At 42.0% G+C, this 23,517-nt stretch overlaps 1 protein-coding gene across 1 annotated transcript in view; it reads left to right on the forward strand.

Annotated features, from left to right (window-relative positions):
• The window catches only part of lamc3 (laminin, gamma 3), a 106,412-nt gene that overhangs the window by 48,518 nt on the left and 34,377 nt on the right, over window positions 1-23,517 (forward strand). Inside the window, exons 10-12 of the mRNA XM_061077365.1 lie at window positions 6,898-7,096; window positions 16,302-16,405; window positions 19,092-19,319. Coding sequence (XP_060933348.1) covers window positions 6,898-7,096; window positions 16,302-16,405; window positions 19,092-19,319 — 531 coding nt within the window. The remainder of the gene's footprint in view (window positions 1-6,897; window positions 7,097-16,301; window positions 16,406-19,091; window positions 19,320-23,517) is intronic.

The following is a 23,517-nucleotide window of genomic DNA, read 5'->3' on the forward strand; positions in this document are numbered from 1 at the left end:
TTCTGTGTGTGTGTATGTGTGTGTGTGTGTGTGTGTGTGTGTGTGCGCACTTAGGAACACTCCTCCTCTGAAACATGTGCATCACCACTTGTCTCCTTCCTGATCCTGGACATCTGCTTGATAGTTGACACTGGCTGAGTTCAAGCCCCTCCAGTGCCTCAACAGGCTGAACACTTGAGCGCAGCTGCCAGGAACTATCATAGACAAACATGAAGTACCTCCCTAAACAGTTGCTTTGACCTGCCTCCAGCAACTGTGGTCACCCCTTGAATCTGCTGGACAGTAACCGAGGCTCTCTTGGCCGAGCAGCGCTTCATGCTGAAGGGGACATCATCTAACATAAGTCCTTGCAGCCATCTGGTGAGAAGCTTGCAGCATTGATCCTTTTTCATATCTGCAGCACAGGCCAACTTGCCTTGCCTGGAGCAGCAGGGAGGCTGAATTTAAAAAAAAAAAAGAAAAAGAGGTTAGAAGAGAAAAGGAGGGAAAGATAGACAGAATTTTAATGAGATCACTCTCTAGTAGAAGGAAAGAGAGCAGCATATGGCTGCTCTTGTGTTCAGTTCAGGAGTGGAAGGGAGAAAGAAGAGCAAAGATCCATGAGAGCAGCTCCAGGCGACCTGTCACTCCGATTCAAGCGGCAATTGCAGCTTCACACAACCTGAACGCTACCTGCACCCGGGTCTGCGTGTAATCCAGTCTGGAGGCCTTGTCGTCTGGAAGAATAAGCAAAACAGAAAGGCGCTGCGGCAAAGCAAAATCAAAGAACTGAGCCGAGACATAGAAATAGCGAGGTAGGGAAGAGAATAAAATTAGGAAATGTGGAATACAAAGCGTCACCCGACTGGAAAATTACTTCTTTAATAATATGAATTGGTCCCTTTACACCCACTGCATTGATAGTATTGTCATTATAAGATTTAATCCGACAGTGCTGTGCTGCTACGTACAACTCCTCTCTGCTTCTCCCCTTTCTCCACTATTTATTGTCCTCTTATCCCAACTGGTAAAAGCACATAACCCTAAGTATGGGTCTATCGGAGGTTGTAGAGAGTTTTATTTTCTCTCCTCTGTCACTGTTGGGTTTCCCTCTATTATACTGTAAGGTCTCAACCTGCTCTGGAAACTACCTTGAGATAATATGTGATTTTACTTTGAAAAAATGGAACTGAATTGAGTTGCAAATGAAGATTGATTTGAATGGAGTGCTTGAGTGCAGCTCAAGTGGGAGAGAAAGGAGTTCGGTATGAGTGAGGCGACGTGTCATCCCACCACATTTAAATAAAAAATGTTGCTACCCATTCCGAATGGCCGCACTCACTGGTGAACAGCCTGCGACACTACCTCCCCAGCGTATCTCCAAGACCTTTACTGTCTTCTACGTTTTTTTTGCCTGACGGTATCCAATAAATCATTTGGGCAAAGTCCAACTGCAATCCTCATTCAACTGTAACTTCACCTTAACACATCTGACCAATCGCTGCATTGATGTGATGGTTAGATTGTCTGTTTTGGAAAGTCAATAACAACAAGAATGTTGGATATTGTCAGAAAAATGATATCTTGTTTTTTTAAAAACAAGAAGAAACCTCAAGACCCCGTTTTTATGTCCATTTCTACACACAGTCTATGGTTCAGACCAACAAATGGCTTTCTTTTTAAATTTCAGAACACAGGATTAGCACCTTGTATTCTAATGCAGTTCTATTTTCGATCTAAAGACTTAAATGAAAATAACACTACGACTACTTCATTTACATTTGTGCCGAGCCTCTTTCGTGCTTGTTGGATAAGAACCCTCAGAGCCGAGACGAGTCTGCTGTGTCGTTCTCTGCTTCCACTCGACCCCGGGTTCACTCTTCTCCGCACTCCAATTTGTTCCCTGTTACTTCAACTAAAGAACGGAAATATGTAATCGCCGGTTTCACAGCTATATTGAATGTGCATGTGTGTCAGGCTGCAATAGCGAGTCCCTTGAATATAAATAAAAACAATCTTCCTTCTATGTAATCATGTTTTGGGTCACCCATAATGCGACTGCAGGCAGTGTAGTTGAGTATTGGACTCTGTGTCTGACAGTACCGATCCTGTTTAAAAGTTTGTCCGTCCAGCCTTTGCCTCCATATTGTCTGCATGGTGGTCAATGTCAGAGCCTCAGTGGGACTCAGTGTTTGTGCAAGGCGGCAGTGATTTAATTGAAACCGAGTTGATTTAATTTGTTTGGAGGAATGTCTAAGCCCCCTGATTGATCGTGAGCTCCTCCGCAATTCCCCAAAAGTTATTCGGGCATCTATCACTTGTTGTGATGGTGGCTCTATGTGTTCCTGGCAGAGTGTCAACGGCAGCACAGTCAGTGGACTTCACATCATTCTGACAGACTCATATAGACAAAATGGAAAAAGAGTGGCGCAGACTGAACTCGTGCTTTATTTCCATTCTGTTTTTTTCAAATACCAGACTGAAATATATGCAGCTTTTATTTGGAGGAACACACGGCTGTAATACTTAACTTATATTGTTGATAAAACTGCTGTTAATGTCTTTAGATCCCATGCCTATGTTGAAATCTTAAAACAGCTTGTTTTGTCCCCAAAGATATAACACTGACAACCAACGACAAATCCTCATGCTGAACCCAGACAATGTTTTCTGTTTTGACAAAAAATATAACTTTAACATATTTGAAAATATGAATCTCAAATGAGGTTGATGAGCACTGCAAGCTTGGTTCTCTTAAAAGCTATTAAATCCACCTACTAGCACCTCCAAAGCTAACAAATATATATCCTGTTGGGAACTTAACCTGTATGAAAACCAAAGTATAGAAATTATGCCAAACCCACAACTTTTGATTATGCAATTTTCCTATTTCTGATATCCCTCCTCCTAACATGCACCTCCTAGTACATACATTTTTCCGTAGCCAACTCATGTAGCATTATTGGCTTACTTTACTGATGAGTCAAGAGGGCATGCCTATATGTAGGCATGTACAGCATAGGTTAAGGCGTAGATGACGGCGTAGACTCTCCGTTGATCCCACTCAGAAGTAAATTTCAAATTATTCAAATTTTTGCTAGAAAATATGCGTATTGTAGTGAATGTATATGATAGTTCACATATTACAATTATGCTAGCTCAATTAGTTGACAAATGGTCCAGCAGTGCTCTGAATGGTACAAAGTGGAATTGAATCTCTGCATTATGATAGGAGAAAAAATATACAGTGTTCTCACATGTACAGAGCTTGTACTCTGTGGTATTTAGAGAAGGCCAAACTTTTTAATTTCCTCCTATTTGTCATGTGAGATAAAATAATGAAAATAAATCCGTTGCAATAAACAGACATTTGATCACTTACACATGAATAATCCTTTCATTGTGTTTTCATAGTGATTCATTGGTTTGGAGAGGCGCCCGCCAGTGGGGCCGTTCTTGGATGGTCTATTAAGGTTGTGAGTAATTATTGCGTTGGTGCCTCTATCATCAGAGGCAGAGGGAGAACACCCAGGATGCCACACTGACCCCCCCAGAGTAATGGCTGGCAGGGTACCTGAAACATAACCACTCACAACTGTAAGGGGGCACTTTATGGTAGAGTATTAGCTTAGTCACACAATAGCATTACTGGGCTCATTACCCACCTTTATGCAAGGAATGTGCGGTGTATATTTCCTATTAATCATTTCAAAAGTAATATTGGTTGACTTTTATTTTCTGTGAACATGAGTTCTTACATTACTCACTATTACAGTGCGTTACCATATAGGTAATTGCTCACAAAAAAAAAATGGTGGCTCCGCTGAGACTGCTCTCATTTATAAACGTAATGCAACAATGATCATCTAGGGGCAGATGCTGTTCTACTGAGTGCATTTTAAGGGGTGTGTGTGGGGTGTGTGTGTGCGTGGGCGAATGACTGACTGGAATGGCCACATTTTATTTAATGGCAAATAAACAGCAGAGGGACGAGAGTACGAGATGATGTCCAGGTTTTACAAAAAGGTTGCAAAAAACTGCATGGAGCTTGGAAACTGATAAAAGGGCAATTAGATCAGATGCGTTAAAAATATAAGCAATAAAAAAATATTCATCTTAATGTCTCCTTTTTATCGAGCTTTGTTTATGTTATTTCTATCAAATAAATAAAACCCTATTTCACCATGTAATTAATCTATTTGTTTTTCCCTTGCTCAACTGTCTGTTTATTAGTTTTTCTATTTTTTAAGATTTGGTGGAAGTTAACACAATTAACAATTTTTCATTTAATTTCTTGAACACACTGAACTCTTGCCACTATCCAGAAATTAAGAAAAAACATCCAGGATATAAACACTGCCATCTTGCACATTTCAAGCCATTGATACATGCCTTCGACCAATTGTGAGCCAGTCAATTATGACATTTCTCCCTATTTTTATAGCATCAAAGAACAAAGTTAAACCAAACTAACCACTTGGATATACATCACTGTGAGAAGGCCTGCCCTAAAAGACAGAAACCATCCTTTAGAAAATTGTGTATGATGTGTGCTTTGACTTTTTAGTTTTGGTCCATGTCCCATCCACTGACATGGAGGAGGCAGGATTTATAACCTATACTACAGCCATCCACAAGGTGGTGATTGATATGCTTTTGCTTCACTTTTCAAGTCATCCATTGTAACGTACAGTCTGTGGTTAAGCTAGTTATCCAGCTGCAACTTTCTTTATATAACAACATCACCCAGCAATCAATGCTAATCATTTTCTTTACCTGATGCTTATTTGCACTGGAGAATCTTCTCAGACCGAAAATAGTAGACAGTTTGTAACAGTCCGTCAGAAAATATTTTATGGAAGCAGTCAAATAAACACATTGTTTATCTCCAATCACCACATCCTATTGAGTCATTTATGTCTGGGTGTAAATTGGTCCTGGTTAGAGTGGTGGTGTCAGACTCAGCAGAGAACGTATTGATCACTCATTTCATTTTGAACTCTGGAAAACAGTGGAAAAACAATTGGTTGCCTTTCCACTGCTGAAGATGTTCAGATATGAAATGACTCATTTAAAGCGTTCCTGTCTTTGAGTGAATTGAATCCGTGTTTCTCTTCCTGATTATTTTTTTTATTTTATTCCTTGTCATCATTATGTATCGATTGTGAAATGTCACTGAGAAACTGTTTCGTCTTCACCCGTGATGATTGGTTGCTGATAAACCACTTCCCTGCCTCTGATTGGCTGTAGTTATCTATTTCTATTGATTCTAAAGTCACTTCGACATGAATGATGTCTTATTGAACTAAGAACAGAAAGTGCTATTGATTAGAGGTGTAATTGAAGCATTTCCCCTTTCAGCTCAAATACTGATCCTGCAGCACGATGATAAATAACTTTTTCGCTCTTCAATCATGTGTGTTTCCCCACAGTGAAATTGAAATGGTTTGAAAGCAGAATGTGTCGTTTCATGCTGTAAAAATGAAGCTGAAACAGCTCGGTTTGACTCGCAGCTTAATAGAAAGGAAATGGACAAAGTATGTGTCACTTCACATTTAGAAAAAAGCTTTTAAGTCACTGCAGCTGCGAAAGCAGATGAATGATACAGTTGGGGACACTAATTCAACAATATAATGTATATATAATGTATAATGAAGCACATTAAGTGATTGGTGGAGAAAATGGGATTATGTACTGGACTGTGAAATGCATGCAATGATGAAAGAAAGACTTCATTGAAATACTAATTTAATTGCATTTTAATTTGAAAAGTAACAACTCATAACTTGAACACATCACTGAGTAATACATTACCGAGAGCAGCCAACAAGCTCAATTCAGTTTCATAACCCTGGGTAGTCACAACAGCGGTGCAGGTCAAATAAACAGAGCAGAGAGGATAAGAGGGGGCTGTTGGTTGAGCAGATATTAGACGATCAGATGACAGTTTGAATTGCTCCAGGAGGCCGTTCCTGTAGCAAGAATCACCCCCCCCCCCCCCCCCCCCGGCCCCCAGAGGAGCTCAGGATGAACTTCACAAGCGATTACACTCAAAAACAAGGTGGCAACCAAGCATGCACCCTGTCAGTTTCGGCACACTCACTCACTCACCCAGAGCCGACCGCCAGCGAAGTCGTTATAGTTCTAATCTGTTCCCTTTTTTCAGAGCACAATTGATGCCCTCTGCAGTAATGTCGTCCCATGTTTTCACACTGAGGGCGGCTGAGACTTGTGTGTCTTTTTCTTTCTTTTTTTTAAAAAGTACAACTTGTGATTTTCCTTTTCGGGGGGCTGGGAACAGGAAGCATGGGTTGATTGGGGGGGGGGGATCTTTGAAGTCCTGTTAATGTGCTGTAATGAGGCAGAGATGAGTGGGTGGGTAATTACACTTCCACTCTTGCAGTGCTCCGTGTGGATTCAAGAAACGCATACAGAGAAAGGAGCAGGGAGAATATTTCTAAATTCTAATTTCTGAATAAATACTAATTCAGCCTCAACCACAACACACTTGCATACATACAGTTCCGTTGGGCTGTTATCAGGCCATTAAAAAGGCGTTATATCACGTATCTGTCCAGTACATAGGAGCTAGAAGGAGCCAAACTTTCTTTATTTCATCGAGCCAAAGTTGTTGGAGCACAGCCTGTAAATGTGACTGCCAGCAACTAGAAATTGTATCTACGAGAGAAGCTAACAATATTGTTTTGAGGAACGTATAACGGGAAATCACAACACAATATTAGGGCCATATTGACAAAAAAAGAAATCTGTACAATTTTTATTTGAATTATAAAAAAGGTCACAATATCACAAGAAGGAAGTCGTAATTTCATTTTTTTTTATTTGGCTGATGTTGAGTTGGTTCAGACTGGTTCAGACTTGGTTCGATAATCTGACCCCAACCCTTCTCCCCATTAGAGAAATTCCTGGGTCGCCATGATCACAGCTACGGTCAGCTCCTCTCCATCACCTTCACCTCCGAGACCCCCGAGCTGCTCCCCGACCACGTCGCCCTCTACCTCCAAGGCTCGGGAATCGACCTGTCCGCCGACCTCTCGCCCCAACCAGTGCTCCACCACAACCCCGGCCTCTCCCCGTGGCACTCCTTCGTCGTCAGGTACGAGGATGCAGGCATGCGGCTGTCAGTTTGTGAGTCTGTGCACATGTTTTTCTTTCTTTCTTTTTCTTCCTTCTATCTTAGGTTTTTTTTTTCCACCGTTGAACTTGAGTCTCCATGGAAAATACCAAAGTCTTCGCCTGAATCCGTGCATATCAATAGATGTTGTGATGTTTGTTTTTTCCCTGCCTGTGACTCTCCCCTCTGCCTGACTCGCTCCTTCGCTATAATATATATCGAGCCTCGCAGAGTAAGACTGTCCTGGATACCCACGTAGCGACTGCGGCTCACCCACACCGACTGAGCTGTCATGGTTCCTGCACGGTGTCAGGACATGAATGTAGTGATGAGCCAGCTCCCCCGTGCGCTGGCTGTCATGTAGGTCTGGCAGGTACAGAGCTGCAGCATTACATTTCCATTTTTACACTTTATACCTTTAGCAGATCGTCTCACCCCGGAGTGACGTGAAGTGTGTGCTGCTGTGGAAAGTCGCAAGTCGTGAGAGTAAAGGGGAGCAACAATCAAATTTGCACTCATCAGAGAAATTCGAAGTGGACCTAAATGATCATGGTAAAACAAAAATTGGTCGACAGATAAAGTGAGTGCAGAGAGGAGGATATCGGGTCCTGCTGCTGCAAAAGAAGTTCATTACAGTCTGATATTCTGACTGAAGTGGGGATGTTGATCCACTGTGAGGCTCCAGGGGGCAGAAGAGGGGGGGTCCTGCTGGAACGGAGATCATGTCGGAACAGGGAAAGGAGAGCTAAGTGGATTAAGGAAACAGCACGCAGAGCACATAGATGCTGTGAATATGTGGAGGCCATGGCCGGAAGGTACAGCATGTGGGTAGTGGGTGCTAATATGCCAAAACCAGGGTTTCTTACTGGAAACAAGCAGCTCCAGCCAGTCAAATTGAAAATATGGAAATCAATGAGAAAACTGGGCTGCTGAGGGAGGCAAACGAATACAAATGCATTCTTTTGACATGGATTTTTATGCTGCTGCATCGGAGACAGCCAGCAGGGGGAGGAATTATATTTCCGGGTTGTCTGTCCGCTCGTCCCATTCTTGTGAACACAATATCTCAAGGAAACCTCCAGGGAATGTCTTCAAATTTGAAACAAATGTTCAGTTTGACTCAAAGATGAACTGAGTTTAATTTGGTCGTCAAAGGTCAAAGGCCAAGGTCACTTTGACCAAACAACGCACATTTGTTGCCTTGTGAATGCAATATTTCTTAAACAAATTAGTACAAATGTTCACTTAGATTAAATGATGAAGTGATTAGATCTTGCACGGCACAGTTCAAGTTCACTGGGAACTTGCAAAAGCATATTTTTGCCTCGTGAACAGTTTATCTTCAGAACGTCCAGAGAAAATATATCCAATTTGGCACCAGTTGAGTCCAGTTGTCTCTTGGGTTGAGAAGTAACTGATTAGTGACTTCATATGTGTCTAGAGAAACAAATATGGTGGACAGAGGCAAACAACCTCAGGGCAAGTAGTTCTAGTTTGGCTTTAAATGTATGTTGTTATGTAAAGCACTTTGTAACATGGGTTTTGAAAATTTGTTCTAGAACCAAAGAATATGTTTAATCATATTACTATTCATATGCAGAGCAGACAAATTTGAAATTGAATGTGCACATAAATGTAGAGACAAGTGCGAAATCACAGTACTGTTGTTATCATTAGAGGATTCAAAGTTGAAGAGGTTTGTCAGTGATGTATTCCACACGAGAATGTGTGTGTGTGTGTGTGTGTGTGTGTGTTTGTGTGTGTGTGTGTGTGTGTGTGTGTGTGTGCGTGTGATGTACCCCGCATGCATATGGCTTGGACCACTGAAGCCTGCCAGTTTTGGCTCAGCGATTTTTTTACTTAATGGCACAGTTAAGTTTGAATTAAAATTTTGTTCATATTTTTTTTTTCATCCACAAATTTATGAGTTGAAACATCTTTGACCTCCAGCAGCACTTTGCTGTTAAGAGCTGTAGCTTTCAAATGTCAAAGTGGGCATAATGGATTCTATAGCCTCCCACACCTGCTATAGAAGCACACTCACATTCATACACCTCCAAATATACACACAAATATAAACTCATCTGATTGCAGATTTTGTATTTTTTCACCCCTACTCTATCTAAAATACATATTATTGTTTACACTTTGCAGGTAGGTATGCTGCAGTTATTAAATATAATTTAAGGATAAGTGCAGCTCTGTGAATACTGCGGCAATCAGAGACTGGATATTGTAATAAAGATAGCAGCACTCAAACTCAGGCTGCGGCACAGTTCCTGTCACACAGAGCTGATGGTGTTTGCTTTAGCCTCCGCTGGCAGTCTGCTCCTTGTTTTCTCCCTGTCTGCTGTTAGATTGTATTCAATTGTACACGTGTCAGTTGTAATAGTATGTTTGTGTTGTAGATGGTTAATTAGCGACTCTATTTGGAAAATGAAACAAAAGCACTTATGGTCTTGAGACTCCCAGGATTAAATTTTCTTACTGCACAATGTCCCTGAGTTTACTCATGCTACTTTCTAAACAAGAGTATTTTTCTTTTATCCGAGCTAATGCAAGATTCAGTTGAGTTAAAAAATAGATGTTTTATTTCATACTTTCTCTTTGAGGAATACTGACGTGTACTAATGTACTTTATACTGAAAAGGCCTGTAATTTCCCTCCTGTCCTTACTGATAATGAATTCCACAGTCCTCTTTTCGTTTAATAATTCATTCCAATAGTTAAAGTACATATAAATCACATAATGAGGCCTCAGCTGTATGCATTTGACACATTCATTTAAGTGGGTTTAGTGCAAAACTCCCTCCTTCTGAGCCAGTCTGAGTTATAGTCATAATAACACAAGAAAATTTCAAACAAAAAACTATGTAACTTTTAAAGACACCTGCTTGATTCCTCTGTCTGAGACTGTTAAAGCCTCATATGAGCTTTAGTCTGACTTTAAATATACATTTCTCACAGAGTATAAGGGTAACAGACCCAGAAAAGATGTGCGTGTATCCTTCAGCTGTTGTGTCAGGCTTAGTGACAACATCAGCCTTATCCTTCCTGAAAGCAGCGCTACCTTCAGGCCCATGCTAAGGTCATGTAGATAGCTAGATTCCCTTTATTGTCATTGCACGTACGACAAGATTAAAGCTCGGCAAAGAAAAAGAGAATCGACTTAGCGAGGAGGGGAGAGACATCCACTGACAGAAAAATTACAAAGTCCTGTGAATATATCATCATAGTAACGTCCTGAAAATAAAAAAGACATAGGCAGTTAACTTATCACTAAAAATACAATTTATATATATTTGAAAACGTCTTGCCATTACATTTTAACTAATCTAATTCCCCACACCCCTGCTGCATTTTTCAAGTCAGGTGTACCAAGCACGTGCCGGAAGCAGGGTAAGTAGAAACACAGAGTCACCAACAATCAGGAGCTCAAAGTTAAGTAAAGAGAATGAGATGGGAATGTGAGCACAGAGGTGATGGTCCAAGTTCTGGCCATAAGGTGAGGAGATGACGGGTAACATGGCAAAAGGCCACAGTCTCCTCTGACCGGATCATTCTGTGTTCTCAGGCCAGTCCAATTTATTGTTAATAATTCGTAGGATTGTGCCACCGCCACCTTTCATCTCGCATCAGACCTCCAGTGGTTTCACCTGAAAGACTCCTGCAGACATTCCTTTTTTTCTCCCCTCCTTGGTTAAGTGGTCAATCCGGAGGCGTGACTCGCTGGAGGAGGCAGTCTGAGTTTGAAGAGGTGAACCCCGGTGTGACAGTCTGTGGAGAAGCAGCAGTGTAATCAGTCACTTCGTTTTAGAGAGATCTCAATAAGCTTGTCAACCTTGGGGAGTGGGAGCAGCTGGCCCGGTCGCCACATTGAATCTGTTGGGGGAATAAAAAGCTTAAGTCATTCGCTATGTTCTTGTTCTCTTCTCCTGGTTGGCCTGGCGTCTTGTAGCCGATAATCCGTCTCATCCCACTCAGCACCTCCTTCATACTGTTTTGTTGTAATTTTTCTATAATTTATTTCTATCTAAAATTCTCCTTTCCAGCGCCGACTGAAGAACTTAACTTTGTCCCTGTAGCCAGCCCTGGAAGCCCTCTTCTTTCCTAAGAAGGGATTTCATTTTTCTTTGTTTTTCCAGGGTTTGTCAAGGGAAAGAGCAAATGGTTTAATGTAATTTAAGGCCTCACGTGGAAATTGACATGTTGCGCACAGAGAACATCTCAATTGTCTTCTCTGTGTGCTGCACAAAGTATGTTCCAGTCCATTAGCTGAAAACGTAACCATAGAGCCTCCAGACAATTCTGGGATCACACTCTTTTACTGAGTGATAACAACGCGCAGCAGGCTGTTGACTGGTGCTGAAAGGGATCTATAAAGGCAGAGATATGACAAGAAAATGATAAGTTGAAGAAAATGTTGGTTTTTAGCATTGTAAGTAGATTGTAGTCTGCGATGAAAGGAGCAGCACTTATCCAGATGAAGCAGAATCCTCAGCGAGGAAATGTCTGATTTGATAAATGTTGTAAAGAAGAAACCTACAGGATCGGCTTGTGAATGCATCGAAGGCTCGAGAGAACAGTCGCTTGTCTTTAATCATTCTATGATTGTTGGCAGGTGTCGATATACTCGTGCTGTTTTCTGTGGTCGTTGAAAATGAACTTGGCAAAGGACAGTTCAGTCTTGTAGAAACTTGGTATTCCCCAACGTCAGGTGTTAGGAAAGAGAGACAGAGATGTGTCTCTGATTGAGTTTTCCATAAGATCTAGGTGCTGTCCGGACAGCCAGCTGAATACTTTGTTACTCTTTTAACTCACCATCCCTTTTAAAAACCTTATAGTCTTTTACTGGATGAATGATTTTAGTCATCGGTCTTCTAGATCAAACAACCAGTCCTCATCCTTTTTCCACCCAAGCTCTCTGTAAAAACCTCATGAATCATGATCACTGAAGAAGTCCGGACCTAAAACAAGCTGAGCTAACGGTAGCAGCAGTTCGGCCAAGCAGCCGAATGGCATCAGAGAAACATTGGTTTTTAGAGTTAAACTTTTTCAACTACTATTAGTAATAGTAAAATCAATAATAATTGTATAATAATAATATATTACCAGTAATAATAATATTGTATGATTTATTGATGATAATGGTTTCTTGGATACACCATTAGCTTGATTCTGTGCGTCAGGCTCTTGCTAACTTGAGTTATTTTTGACTCCAGAAGAGGGCACCCTCTTAACCCCAAGACCTGACCTTGAACCGAAAAAGTGGGACACAGCTTGTCTCTTTCTGTCCCCTCTAATACTTCCATGGAGCACTCTGGTGTCTGCGCTCCTGTAATGATTCCCCCCCCTTCAGCACAAAGAGCACAGGCTAAAGGTGCTCTGTGGTTCCCTCTGACAATCTCAGTGGAGCTTGTGGGGGAGACAGAAACTGTCATGAAGTGTTCCTCTCTGGAAAAGTTCTCCACAGATCTCATTAAAGTCCTCAAGTGCATGTACATATGCTCCGTGTCTTTCTCTCGTACTCCTTCTGTCTCCTCCTGCTTTTTTTTTTTATCACATACACACATTTGTGCAAGTTTAAGCTGATCTGGCAGTGCGATTTCCAACAGTCAGGTGCAACATGTGCTTCAAATATAATCCTGTTTAGGAAAAGGGAATAAGTGTTTCATTAACGGCATTTGAAAGCACGATTAAACATAGACACGCAGACACCCCAGAGTTGCCTTTAAAAGCATCCATAGCTGGTAAATATGGAGCATTGCAAAATCTGATGAGGAAGAAAATATGTTATAGCGTGGGGATTCATGCAGCAGGGATTGATGAGAGGAGGAGGTGAACGGCTTTTGTAAGGAAGCATCCATTCTCCGATGTTCCCTCAGTTCGCTGTGTGTTTCCTTGGAACCCGTAGGCGGGGAGGTTTTATTGCCCTTCTCCCCGCTGCTTGTGCACGTCTCCGGCTCGGAAGCTGTAATATTTATGCCACCAGGCGCCCCTCAGATGCTCAGCCACTTTGTACAATCGACTGATAAATGTTCTACATGCAGTGATTCACCGGCGATCAGCTGTCCACTTTTCAAACGGCCAAAAGAAAGTGTTTCAGAAAACTGCTCAAATGAAATGGGAGCGGGCCAATTCGCAGCAGCCAGGAGAGCAGTAGTATTGTAGAGCAGCATTTTCTCCATTTGGCACTGAGCTCATTTCTGTCATCTTTCAAAAATTCTATGACTTTGATCGTAGATCAGGGCCGGTTAAATATATTGAACAGAAAACAGACGTCGCTGCCAAAATGAAATGCTTTCTATAGGTGACAGAGTCAGGAGAAACATCAAATTACCATCTGCTTTATTATAGGATTTATTTCTAATGTTGTAACCCTTCCAGACCCAGACCAAAAACTCAGTCCTTGCGTTCTGTTCCATGTGAATAACAGCTCCTGCTTTCCATAATTTGGGATTATATACAATATAAGCAGACGTTAAAGGGATAGTTCACAAAAACATTTAAATGCTCTCAGAGTCCAGGTATCTCTTCCAGTATTTGTTTTGAAGCCTGGAGCTTCTACCCTGAAGGAGGCAGCTCGTATTCTGAGTACCGGATATACAACCAGTGGAGGAGGAAGTACTCCAACATTTTACTTGGGTAAAAGTACAAATAAATAGACAGAAATTTAGTCAAGAAAGGAACTGTTAAAGGACCACATCAACTTTTCTAAAAGTACAGAATGTATCCTGCTACCGATTGCAACCATGTCAACCATCATTGGCTTCTGTATATCTGGTTCAACCTAAAAATAGTAAAGACGTAGTCATATTAATAAAGAAAAAAATGCATATTATGAACATGTCAAATTAAAATAATAATGATTGAGTAGAGATACATAAAAAGACATCAAAAATACATAAAAAATGCACTTTTTAAGTATAGTATCAAAGTAAATGCACTTTTTTGCTGAACTGTCTTTTGACTCGAAACGCCTTAATAAGCTTATTTGACTCATAAAGAACAGGGCTTTTGAGAGTTTTTGTTTATTTTTATTTAGTCAAGCCTTGTCCACACTCTGAATATAAAGTGTTTCTTAAAGGCAGACAATTAGACTATAACAATGCCACTATATATGTTTTATTTTCTGTAACGTATATTGTATTTATTTTATTATCTTTCAAATCCCTGGCATGCTTTACTTACCATCCCAGTACCTTATCATTTCTTTGTTTCTGTTTCCCTCATACACTGTTTATGTCTTGCTTTCTTGCTCACCTTGCATCTTCATCTGTTCTTTCCTCTAAGGACACACACACACACACACACACACACACACCCACTCTCTCTCTGTAAACTGTGTGTGTACGAGTGTGTGTCCAGTATTCTTTTGGGCTTTTCTCTCTTGATGATCTCTACTCATCCTCCGCGGAGCAGGCTTAATTACAGTGTGGCTCTCTGCGCTCTGCTCAGTGCTGATTAAAAGGGACAGTGACGCTCCACAGGGAAAGCACGACATGGAGTTTGTTCACTTTCATGCACACTCTGCTTATCGCCGTCTGACCAGCTCCATTACCATGGCTTTCAGGCCCAGTTTGTAATTGCCTCTCTTTATTACCGTGCCTACATGTTAGGCCAGGGAACAAGGACCCGGCGCATCAATGGAGAGTCTGCAGGGCATGCCAGGAATGTGCATGCACACACGCACGTGCTCACACACATACACATGCACATTCTCATACAAGCTGTGTAAATGTGAATCTGAGACAGAGGCCATTTGCAAATGAAAGCATGAAAACAAGTGTTAGTGGCCGAAAACAATCGACCTAATAAAATGGCGGCGATAAACCAGAGGTTTTGTATTTTATTCTTTCAGCCTATAATTGCAACACTCATGCAAAATGGTTTACAGTTTACAAAAGCCAAATGGGTTCATCCCTTGCATGTTTGCACAAACCTTTATGGCTGTTATTACCATAGTTTCAGTTTCAGTCCAAACCAATCTGGTTGACCAGTATGGCTTTCCATGGAGCCACACAGGTTGTGAATCTAGAAGTTATTCACTATGTGTTATTGATGGGGGTAACAATGGAGCCTGTTAATATATAATATGTAGCCATTATTTATTAAAATGTATATAACCGACTACATCTATGTTATATATTGTGATGACTTGTGTACTTGCATTATCCAAAGTGTTTCCAACAATGTTCAAACCCAGTGGAATTTTATTTAAGGAACAACAACGTTTAATGTTGGTCCATCTGCTTTGCCCGTGGCTTTGTCTGTCTTTGTTATCACGTCTGTGGCAAATGACATACGATGAAGAAAAAACACGCTTCTTTATTTATTTTTCACGATTTGTATTGTAGCGGGAATGACCCAAGAGGATAATGGGAGTAGAAATGGTGCTGATGACAACAGCCGTATGGCCGGGTCTAAAGTGGATTGCAAGAACCTCCCCCTCCACTGTGAATCAGAATTTCTCTTGTGGTTCAGGTGCATTAGGAGCACAGTATTTTTTGTATGTATCTATGCTGTTCTTTTCACTTTGTGTTTGAGTGTCTTGAGTAGAAATTGTAGAGTTTATAATAATTTGATAATGGTTACCCACTTTTTCCCCCCCCTGTTTGAAAGTGTCTCCCATAATTGTGTTCTCTATATTCAGATTATATGAATATATTGTTTGCTCCTCCACCTTGGGACCTTCAAACGATAGTGAGGGGGGGAACTGTAACACAACATCAGCTGTGTGGAGCTGACACAGCACCTGTCATCAAGATGGAAAGAGTGCATGACACCCGGAGTAAAACGGGCAGATGTCCGCTGCACAGTCTGGCTTTGCAGAACATCCTTCAGCAGACGGCAGAGCTCAGTGATCAAGACCTTGAATATGTGTTGAAGTCAGCACATTCATTTTTTTTTTCTCCCACTATATGGTAGTGCTTTATATAGCCTACCATAAAAAATCAACCCCATGTGTACCAGGGCATTTTTATATCCTCCTAGTTAGTTATAGAGAGTAATTAAATAGCTCCAAAAGCCACTCCAGTTGTACATAAATCTGCCTCACAAACAAATTTACTCTGTTGAGGTTTTTAACATTTGGCGCCTCTGCTGTTTAATCATAGTTAAGTTGTGTTTGAACGCACAGAACAAACACACTGTAAATCCTCTGTTTTTTTCTTTTCTCATTTCCCAGGCTCCACGAGTCCAGATTCAAACCTGCGTTGTCGGCCTTTCAGTTCCAGCATCTCCTGCACAACCTGACTGCCATCAGCATCAGCAACGCCGGAGGAAGCAATTGTAAGTGTGTGTTTGTGTGTACTAGTGTGTGCACAGTCGTTGCGATCGTATATAAAGATGGACGACATGGCAGCTCGCACAAAGTAAAGCCAAAGTGTCTTAATCGCTCCCTGGTGGCTGGCTGCAGCAAAGGTCATACATCCTGCCTCCTCCATGCCGGTGGATGGGGCAGTGCCCAGAATAAAAACTCAAAGTACACAAATGTTTTTTCAAGGGCTCATGTTTCAGGCAAGTTCAGTTTCAACTAGTTATTTTATTCAAGAAAGACCAGGTGAAATGTCATGATTGACAGCTGAGACTGACTCAAGTTGGTAGAATTTTTATCTGGGATATTTTCTCTTCCTTCCGGATTGAGAGAGGAAATGGAGATGTGCCGTCCATCTTTATGTACAGTCTATGGTGTGGGCTCTATGCATTATTAATGCTGTTCAGGGTGACTATCACAACATTACTGTGTATGCACTGAGAGTATACCTTATGTGCTGTTGTGGTTCACTGTCGCATACCTAGGCGCATGGCTATTGTCAAATAACAACTGTGCCACCGAAAATTTCAAATTCTTCACATGGCTATGAATGGGAAAAAAATATATATTTTCATCTCCTAGCGGCACGACTTGTTAAATTTGTACCAAACACACTTTCTTAAACAAAGTCAGTGTTTGTGTTCAGGGACGAGTTTGACTGTTCCAAATCTGGCTTAGCAGAAAGCAGGACATTTATTCCCAGATGTTTGTAACTCCTCCTTGGAAATCCTGCTCTTATTCTTATCTTGTTCCGCCTCCCTCTCCATCTGATAGTCTGCATTGTAAAGCGCGGGCCAGGATCTGAGCGGCCTTATGGCGGATTAAGGCACCGGCAAGACAGAACAGCTGGCCAAAAATTCACCAGCTCTCTCTCGCTTACTTACACCCGTTTTAATTAGTTGCAGGCAGTGCAGGCAGTGCAGGCAGTGCAGGCAGTGCAGGCAGTGTGACACTCGCTGGCGTGGAGCTAGCTACGTGCACTTGGGCGTGCAAAAAAAAAGACAGACGCAGAAGTTGGTCGAGGCACAGAAGCACAGTCATGCATATTCCATTAAACTGTTTTCCTGTAACCACCCAACCACCCACATGAAAGTGCAAACAAAGTCAAGCACACAGTTCGAACTGCATCCATTGCACATCACGGGGGGATATTAAAAAACTTTTAATATCAGATTCCCTTAAAGTTGTCATCTCCTCTTTTCTCCTGTTTCCATCTCTTGTTCTCCGTGACTTTTTAAATGTCTCTCTTTACCGCAGTGTGACTCGTATAACAGAAATGTGTTATTTAAAATGAGAGTTAATTTTAGTCTATAAAGACAGGCTTGTACGGGTGTCACGGTGAGCCATTCATTTTCTCTACCAGAATAAATTACATTTTGACCAGAGAGTGGCCATATTGGGCGTCTAAGAGAAATCGGTGACTTATAGACTTAATTTTCAGGTACCTGAAGAGGCCGAAAGTGTACTAATGGGCGGGGGTTGCAGTCAAGGGAACTTAAAGTCAACTTGTCTGACAAGGTTCCTGGGAGGAAGGATTGATTGGTCGAACTTGCACAGTGTGACTTAAAATGAAAAGTGTTTAATTAACTGAAATCACAAATTTATCCCCCTTTTAAATGAGCTAATAGGATTCAGAGGGGTGGAGGAGAAGGGTTGTGAAAAGGGAAGAGGGCAGACTCGCCCACTCATTATCTGTCAGAGCTGCACACGGACCGGGTTTCATCAGCACCGAAGGAATGGCTGGATCCCGACTTGTTAGAAGTCAAGGTCCATCCTCTCCTCTGGTTCTTCCACCCTCTCACTCCTCACTGTTTCTTTGATTTTCCTTGTTATGCAGCTGCTCATTCACACTCTCTCCTTCTGCGTCCATCCATCCATCAGCGTCCATCCATCCATCAGTCTATCTATCCATCTGTCCATCTGTCCATCTGTCTGTCTGTCCGTCTCCCGCATTCTCTGGGGACAAATATAAATTTGTGTTCAGTGGCTGTGGTTTAGAGAGAACAGGGTGAGAGTGATTCGGTTCAGGATGTCCTGCCCCATCACTATTCATGAGAGGAGAGAGGGATCTTGAAAACCCCGCAGGAGCTGCACGTCTGACAGACCACCACCGAATCTCCTCTGTCTCCTTTTTTCTTCTCGCCTTGCTTGGCTGCAGCGATTTATTCATTTGTTATATCAAAGATTACCTGGTTGGTGTGCATGGGTGTGTGTGTGCCTGTGTGTGCATGGGTGTGTGGATGCCTACATGTGCATGTGTGAGTGAGCGTTAAGCGTGCCATTTCCCTGCATGTGGGTGGATGAACCTATTATTGTGTGTTTATGTGTGCGAGTGTGTGTGTGTGTCAGACTGCAAACTGTAAACAAAGGCCAGAACCTGTAATGAGACAGGGAGAAAGGGACAGCACTGCAACAAATGCTAATAACCGACTGTTTAATGAGATACAGACACACACACACACACACACACACACACACACACACACACACACACACACACACACACATTTATATACATACCCCTCATTCCAGAGAAAAGGTGCCCAAACACTTCAACAATTCTCTGAGGTGACAATTATTAGTTGACTACTGACTTCTTTAAGTGTCCGATTTATGACTAAGCACTCTTCTCACGTTTTTCCTTTCTTCCTTCCTCTCCAGACACATCACAGCTTTGCGGTGTATCCCTGACCTCGGCTTTAATCTCCCCTGGTCCGGCCAGCCCTCCTGCTCCATGGGTGGAATCTTGCTCCTGCCCCCCAGGTTTCGCAGGGCAGTTCTGCGAGGGGTGCGCCCCGGGATTCACGTGGGAAATCCCTGCAAGGGAGTCCTTCTCAACATGCGTGCCGTGCAGCTGCCACCAGCACGGAACCTGCCATCCAGAGACAGGTAATAAATTCAACATTTACAGTATATTTGGCTCTTTAACACAAGTGTGTTCAAATAGCAAATCTGGAAAATGTCAGCAGGCATGATGACTTTGGTATCACTTCACTGACACAACAATCAGCAGTGTTTCTGTTTCAATGACTGCTGCTGAGGTAGAGAAGCCTGAAAAGGTGAAATAATAAATCAATTGCAGAATATTCAGTAGTCATGGGCTTTGTTTCAAAGAGTGTGAAAACAGCCGGATCGTGTCTGCTCTTGCTTTATCGCTGAGTGTATCGGCTGAAACTTGACACATAAGGGAAAGCTACGTTTGCAGTTTCCAATCAGGAATGATTGAATGTGTTTGTGTTTCCCAGTTTCCATCTTGTAGCATTTAAGTCTCGTTGCAACTGACACATCATTAGCAGAAAGATTTATCTTCTAACAACATGTATCTGGTGAGTCACCAGCGGTGACCAAATAAACACAGAGGTCTGATCTTCGACAAAGTGTGTTGATCGAGGTGTTTAACCCCATCTTTCCCATTTCATAACAATCACGTCATTATGTAACCAGTGCATTATGAGAGAAGGGAAGTGTGCGGTCCAGCATCTTTTGGCCCGATACTCTGACCTTTCTTTTTGGAATCCATCTCTTGCATGTCACCAACCTCATGGAAGTATATCACTGAAGTGCTGCAGGAATCATTTAAGAATAAAAGTAAATCAGTTGCATCCCTTTATGACCCAAGTTGTTCAAGAAAATAAATAGAAAAAACATTGGGTGCAAAGAATACCCTGTACGCTGTATATGCCCAAATCAGACTTCTTTATATTGCAGTAATGATATTTCATAATGATGTCATCAAGACATCATTAAGATACAATGACGAATGATTGTTGTTTTTTCAAAACTGTGTCCCATATCTTATTAGTTGATGCATTATTACACTCAATTATACATCTTTCTTTTTCTTTTAATAAGCTTTAGGTTGTGTTTAAAGTCCCTTAAGATACTGAGAGGCTTCTCAAAAATGGCATTTTTGAACTGTGTATAACTGTATTGTCATCCTGGCTTCTTTTTAAAATATATCATATGATTTGCGATCATTTTCTGATCAATATAAGTTTCAGATACTCTCTCTCTTGCTTTATTATTTGCAAAAAAATCTTGGAAAATGTGTTTTTCGGACCATGACCTTTGACTGATCAGCTCTAAAAACTGAATCATCTGGAGATTCGCTCCCAAGTAATAATTCCACCAAGTTTAATGAAAATCCATCCATCCGTACGTTGTTGAGTTGTTTTGTACATATACACACACACACACACATACACAAACACATATACACACACACACACACACACAAGGGAGAAAACAATACCCCGCTTCCAGCTAAGCCGGCGCACAGGGTAAAAATCATAACTTCCCATTTTACACTAAATCCCCAAATAACATACTGTAGCTCGAGTAACTTTAGAGAGTTTCCACAAAGTGATTTAAAAGGCCGACCACTTCACAAGTCACTGCTCACTGCTGCTGCTCTCGGGACTGGATATGACATCATTTTCTTATTGGTAACAGAACAATTTGGAGTCGCAACAATGGTATCGTACGACATAAAAGCGATCCAAGTTGCTAGTTGGACAATAAAGCCATTCCTCTGAAGCATCCAGCCAGAGTAACATGAGATGAGGGATCATCAGAGGTTGTTGAGACAATATTTTCTGTCACTGCGCCTGTGAGAGAGCAGAGGGAAACAGAGAAGAGATGCAGGCTGTTCGACTGAAGCATTTTTCTGTTTTTCCAGAGCTGACATTCAGTCATCATCGCATCAAGGGGAACATAACTCAGTCATCCCTCTAGGGCACTGGCAAGCTATCACTCAAAATGAGAACTGGATGGCTGTACTAATACAGCAATACCCTCATCTCACACAGCTAATCTTTGTAATAACAGGTGAACTAGAGGAGTGAATTTAATGCACCTGACATTTCTTACGGGAGATAACAACGGCAGTCTTTCAGGTTCACATCCTAAACGCAACGTCAAGTAAATGACAGAAGTAAAACAACAGCTGTTGGGTGTGTAAACAACCTGGATGCAGTTATTTATATATGTGTGTATCTGTTGGTGTGTACTAAATGCAGTCTCTCTGAGTTTTCCTTTTTTCTTTTCTCTCTCCACACTATCTCACTCTCACAGCTTTAAACAAGTCTCTCCATCGCACCGAGAGCAGACAACTATCCCCTCCAAGGTCTCACCCTCCGTCTTTTATCTTTCCTCAATCTCTCTCTTCCTCTCGATCTCCCTCTCCCACCCTCCAACTTAAAGTCTCAGAGATCTGACCTAGTTAGGAGACGCCTGAAGCTTTGGCTGTGTGTGTGTGTGTTATGTTTGTGACTACGTGTGTTTATATGACTGTGTGTGTGTGTCTGTGTGTGCAAGTGTGTGTGTGAGTCTGAGGTCCGGAAGCGAGTCTGGTATCACTGCCTGCCTGCCTCCCCCCTAATTAGACTTGTTAACCGCCTCTCGGCTAATGATGTCTAATTTGCTTGCAGATTTCCTGTGTCTCTTATGTCTCTTCTCAATCTGGTTGTCTCGCTCGCTCACACACACACACACGTCTGTCAGACTCCTCTCGTCTCCCCAGACTCCGCAGTCAGCCTCTCTTCTCCTCACTCTTTCCTCAGCTATAGGATTGCAACTGCTCCCTTCAGTCACCTTCCTTTAAGTTTACAGCGTCCTTGGCTCCCTTCTGTGCCTGCTCCTCTCAAGTTTACTCTTCTTTGGATTTTCTTCCTGAGCATCGCAGGTGTCCTTTGTTTGTGTTACTTAATACTCAACATCCTCACAGGTGGATCCATGCGTTTTTTTCCCCATGCAATGTATGATTTTAATTGTTTTACTGTAGAAAAGGATTTAGTTACTAACCTGAACTTGTGAGAGCAGATATGAGAGGAAAACACTGGATAAAAAACAAGATTGAAAGTGTCGGAAGAGGAGTCACAGTTCCCGGTAGATCTGAACAAACTGTGATTGCGTTCTGAGCTGTTGGAAGAAAAGCTGCAGTATTTATTAATGAGCCTGTTTAACACCAAAGTGTCTTTGGTTTGCACTGAGCAGGTTGAGCTCAGCAGCGTGCGGCTTCTTGACGGGGGTTCGCACCTGACACGTCTCCGTAAACGAAAGATTATTTCTCTGACAAGCTTTTCAGGATGTTTTTCAAAAATATTTATAGCGCCACACAAATGATGAATGAGCGTGAAAGATGGAACACGATGAGTCACGGATCAAGAATCCCTTGTGTGCTGCGTCCTTTGGCATGAGGCTCCTGGGTTGAATAGCATTAGCTGATAATCAGCAAACGGAAGCTAGTTAAAATTAGCCTTTCCTTTTGAAATGGATGATGGCATGTCATTTTCCGAAAGGCCCGCTGGCTCCTCTTTAATAAAGAATGAAGCAAACAAGCCGGCCATAAATCTATAAGTTCAGGTCAAGGGGAGCTATCAAAGTAAGCCAACGAGAGACACCCTGTTCATCGGCTGTCACCGGGAGGGCGGACGAACCTGCTGTTTCTCCTATCAGAATCTTAATTGCTGTATAATTACCAAGCGACTTGCATCATCATGCAGGGTGTGCCCGCCGACAGGAACCGGGATGGAGTTTATCCGCTGGCTGCCGGGGGAAGCCGCAGCCAATGGTGCTTCATAATCATGATTTATTAACACTCCCTGAGTCGTGTCGGTTCTATTTGCTTGTAGAGCAACACAACAGATTGGAAATGTTAATATTTGTGGTGGAACGAGCATGTCGCGACTTCTGCTGAGCGCCGGTGCTGCTGGGATGATGAAGTCAAACATATGTCCTTTCGATACTAAACCATGTGTGTGTTGCCCGGTGTTGAGCATAACTTTGGTTTCAGTTTACCAGTGTAGTGCATATGCATCCATAAAGTCTGGACACTGTGTTAATTGCATACACACCATCCATAAAATTGGGCACAGGCCATGATTTAGAAGGCTCCAGGGAGAGTGTTGAGGAAGAAGAGAGATGATTGTAATGTATAGATAAAATGGAGACACTCAATTTTCTCTGCAGGCCATGCTGTGGGGAAAGGATCATTAATCACTGAAACAAATGAAACACATGATGCTCTCGACGCTGTTCTCTCTCCTGGACATTAGGCGCTCGGGCGCTGTATTAGAGCTCCTCTGTT

The sequence above is a fragment of the Limanda limanda genome, chromosome 1, assembly GCF_963576545.1.
Source record: "Limanda limanda chromosome 1, fLimLim1.1, whole genome shotgun sequence".
NCBI classification, from domain to species: Eukaryota; Metazoa; Chordata; class Actinopteri; order Pleuronectiformes; family Pleuronectidae; genus Limanda; species Limanda limanda.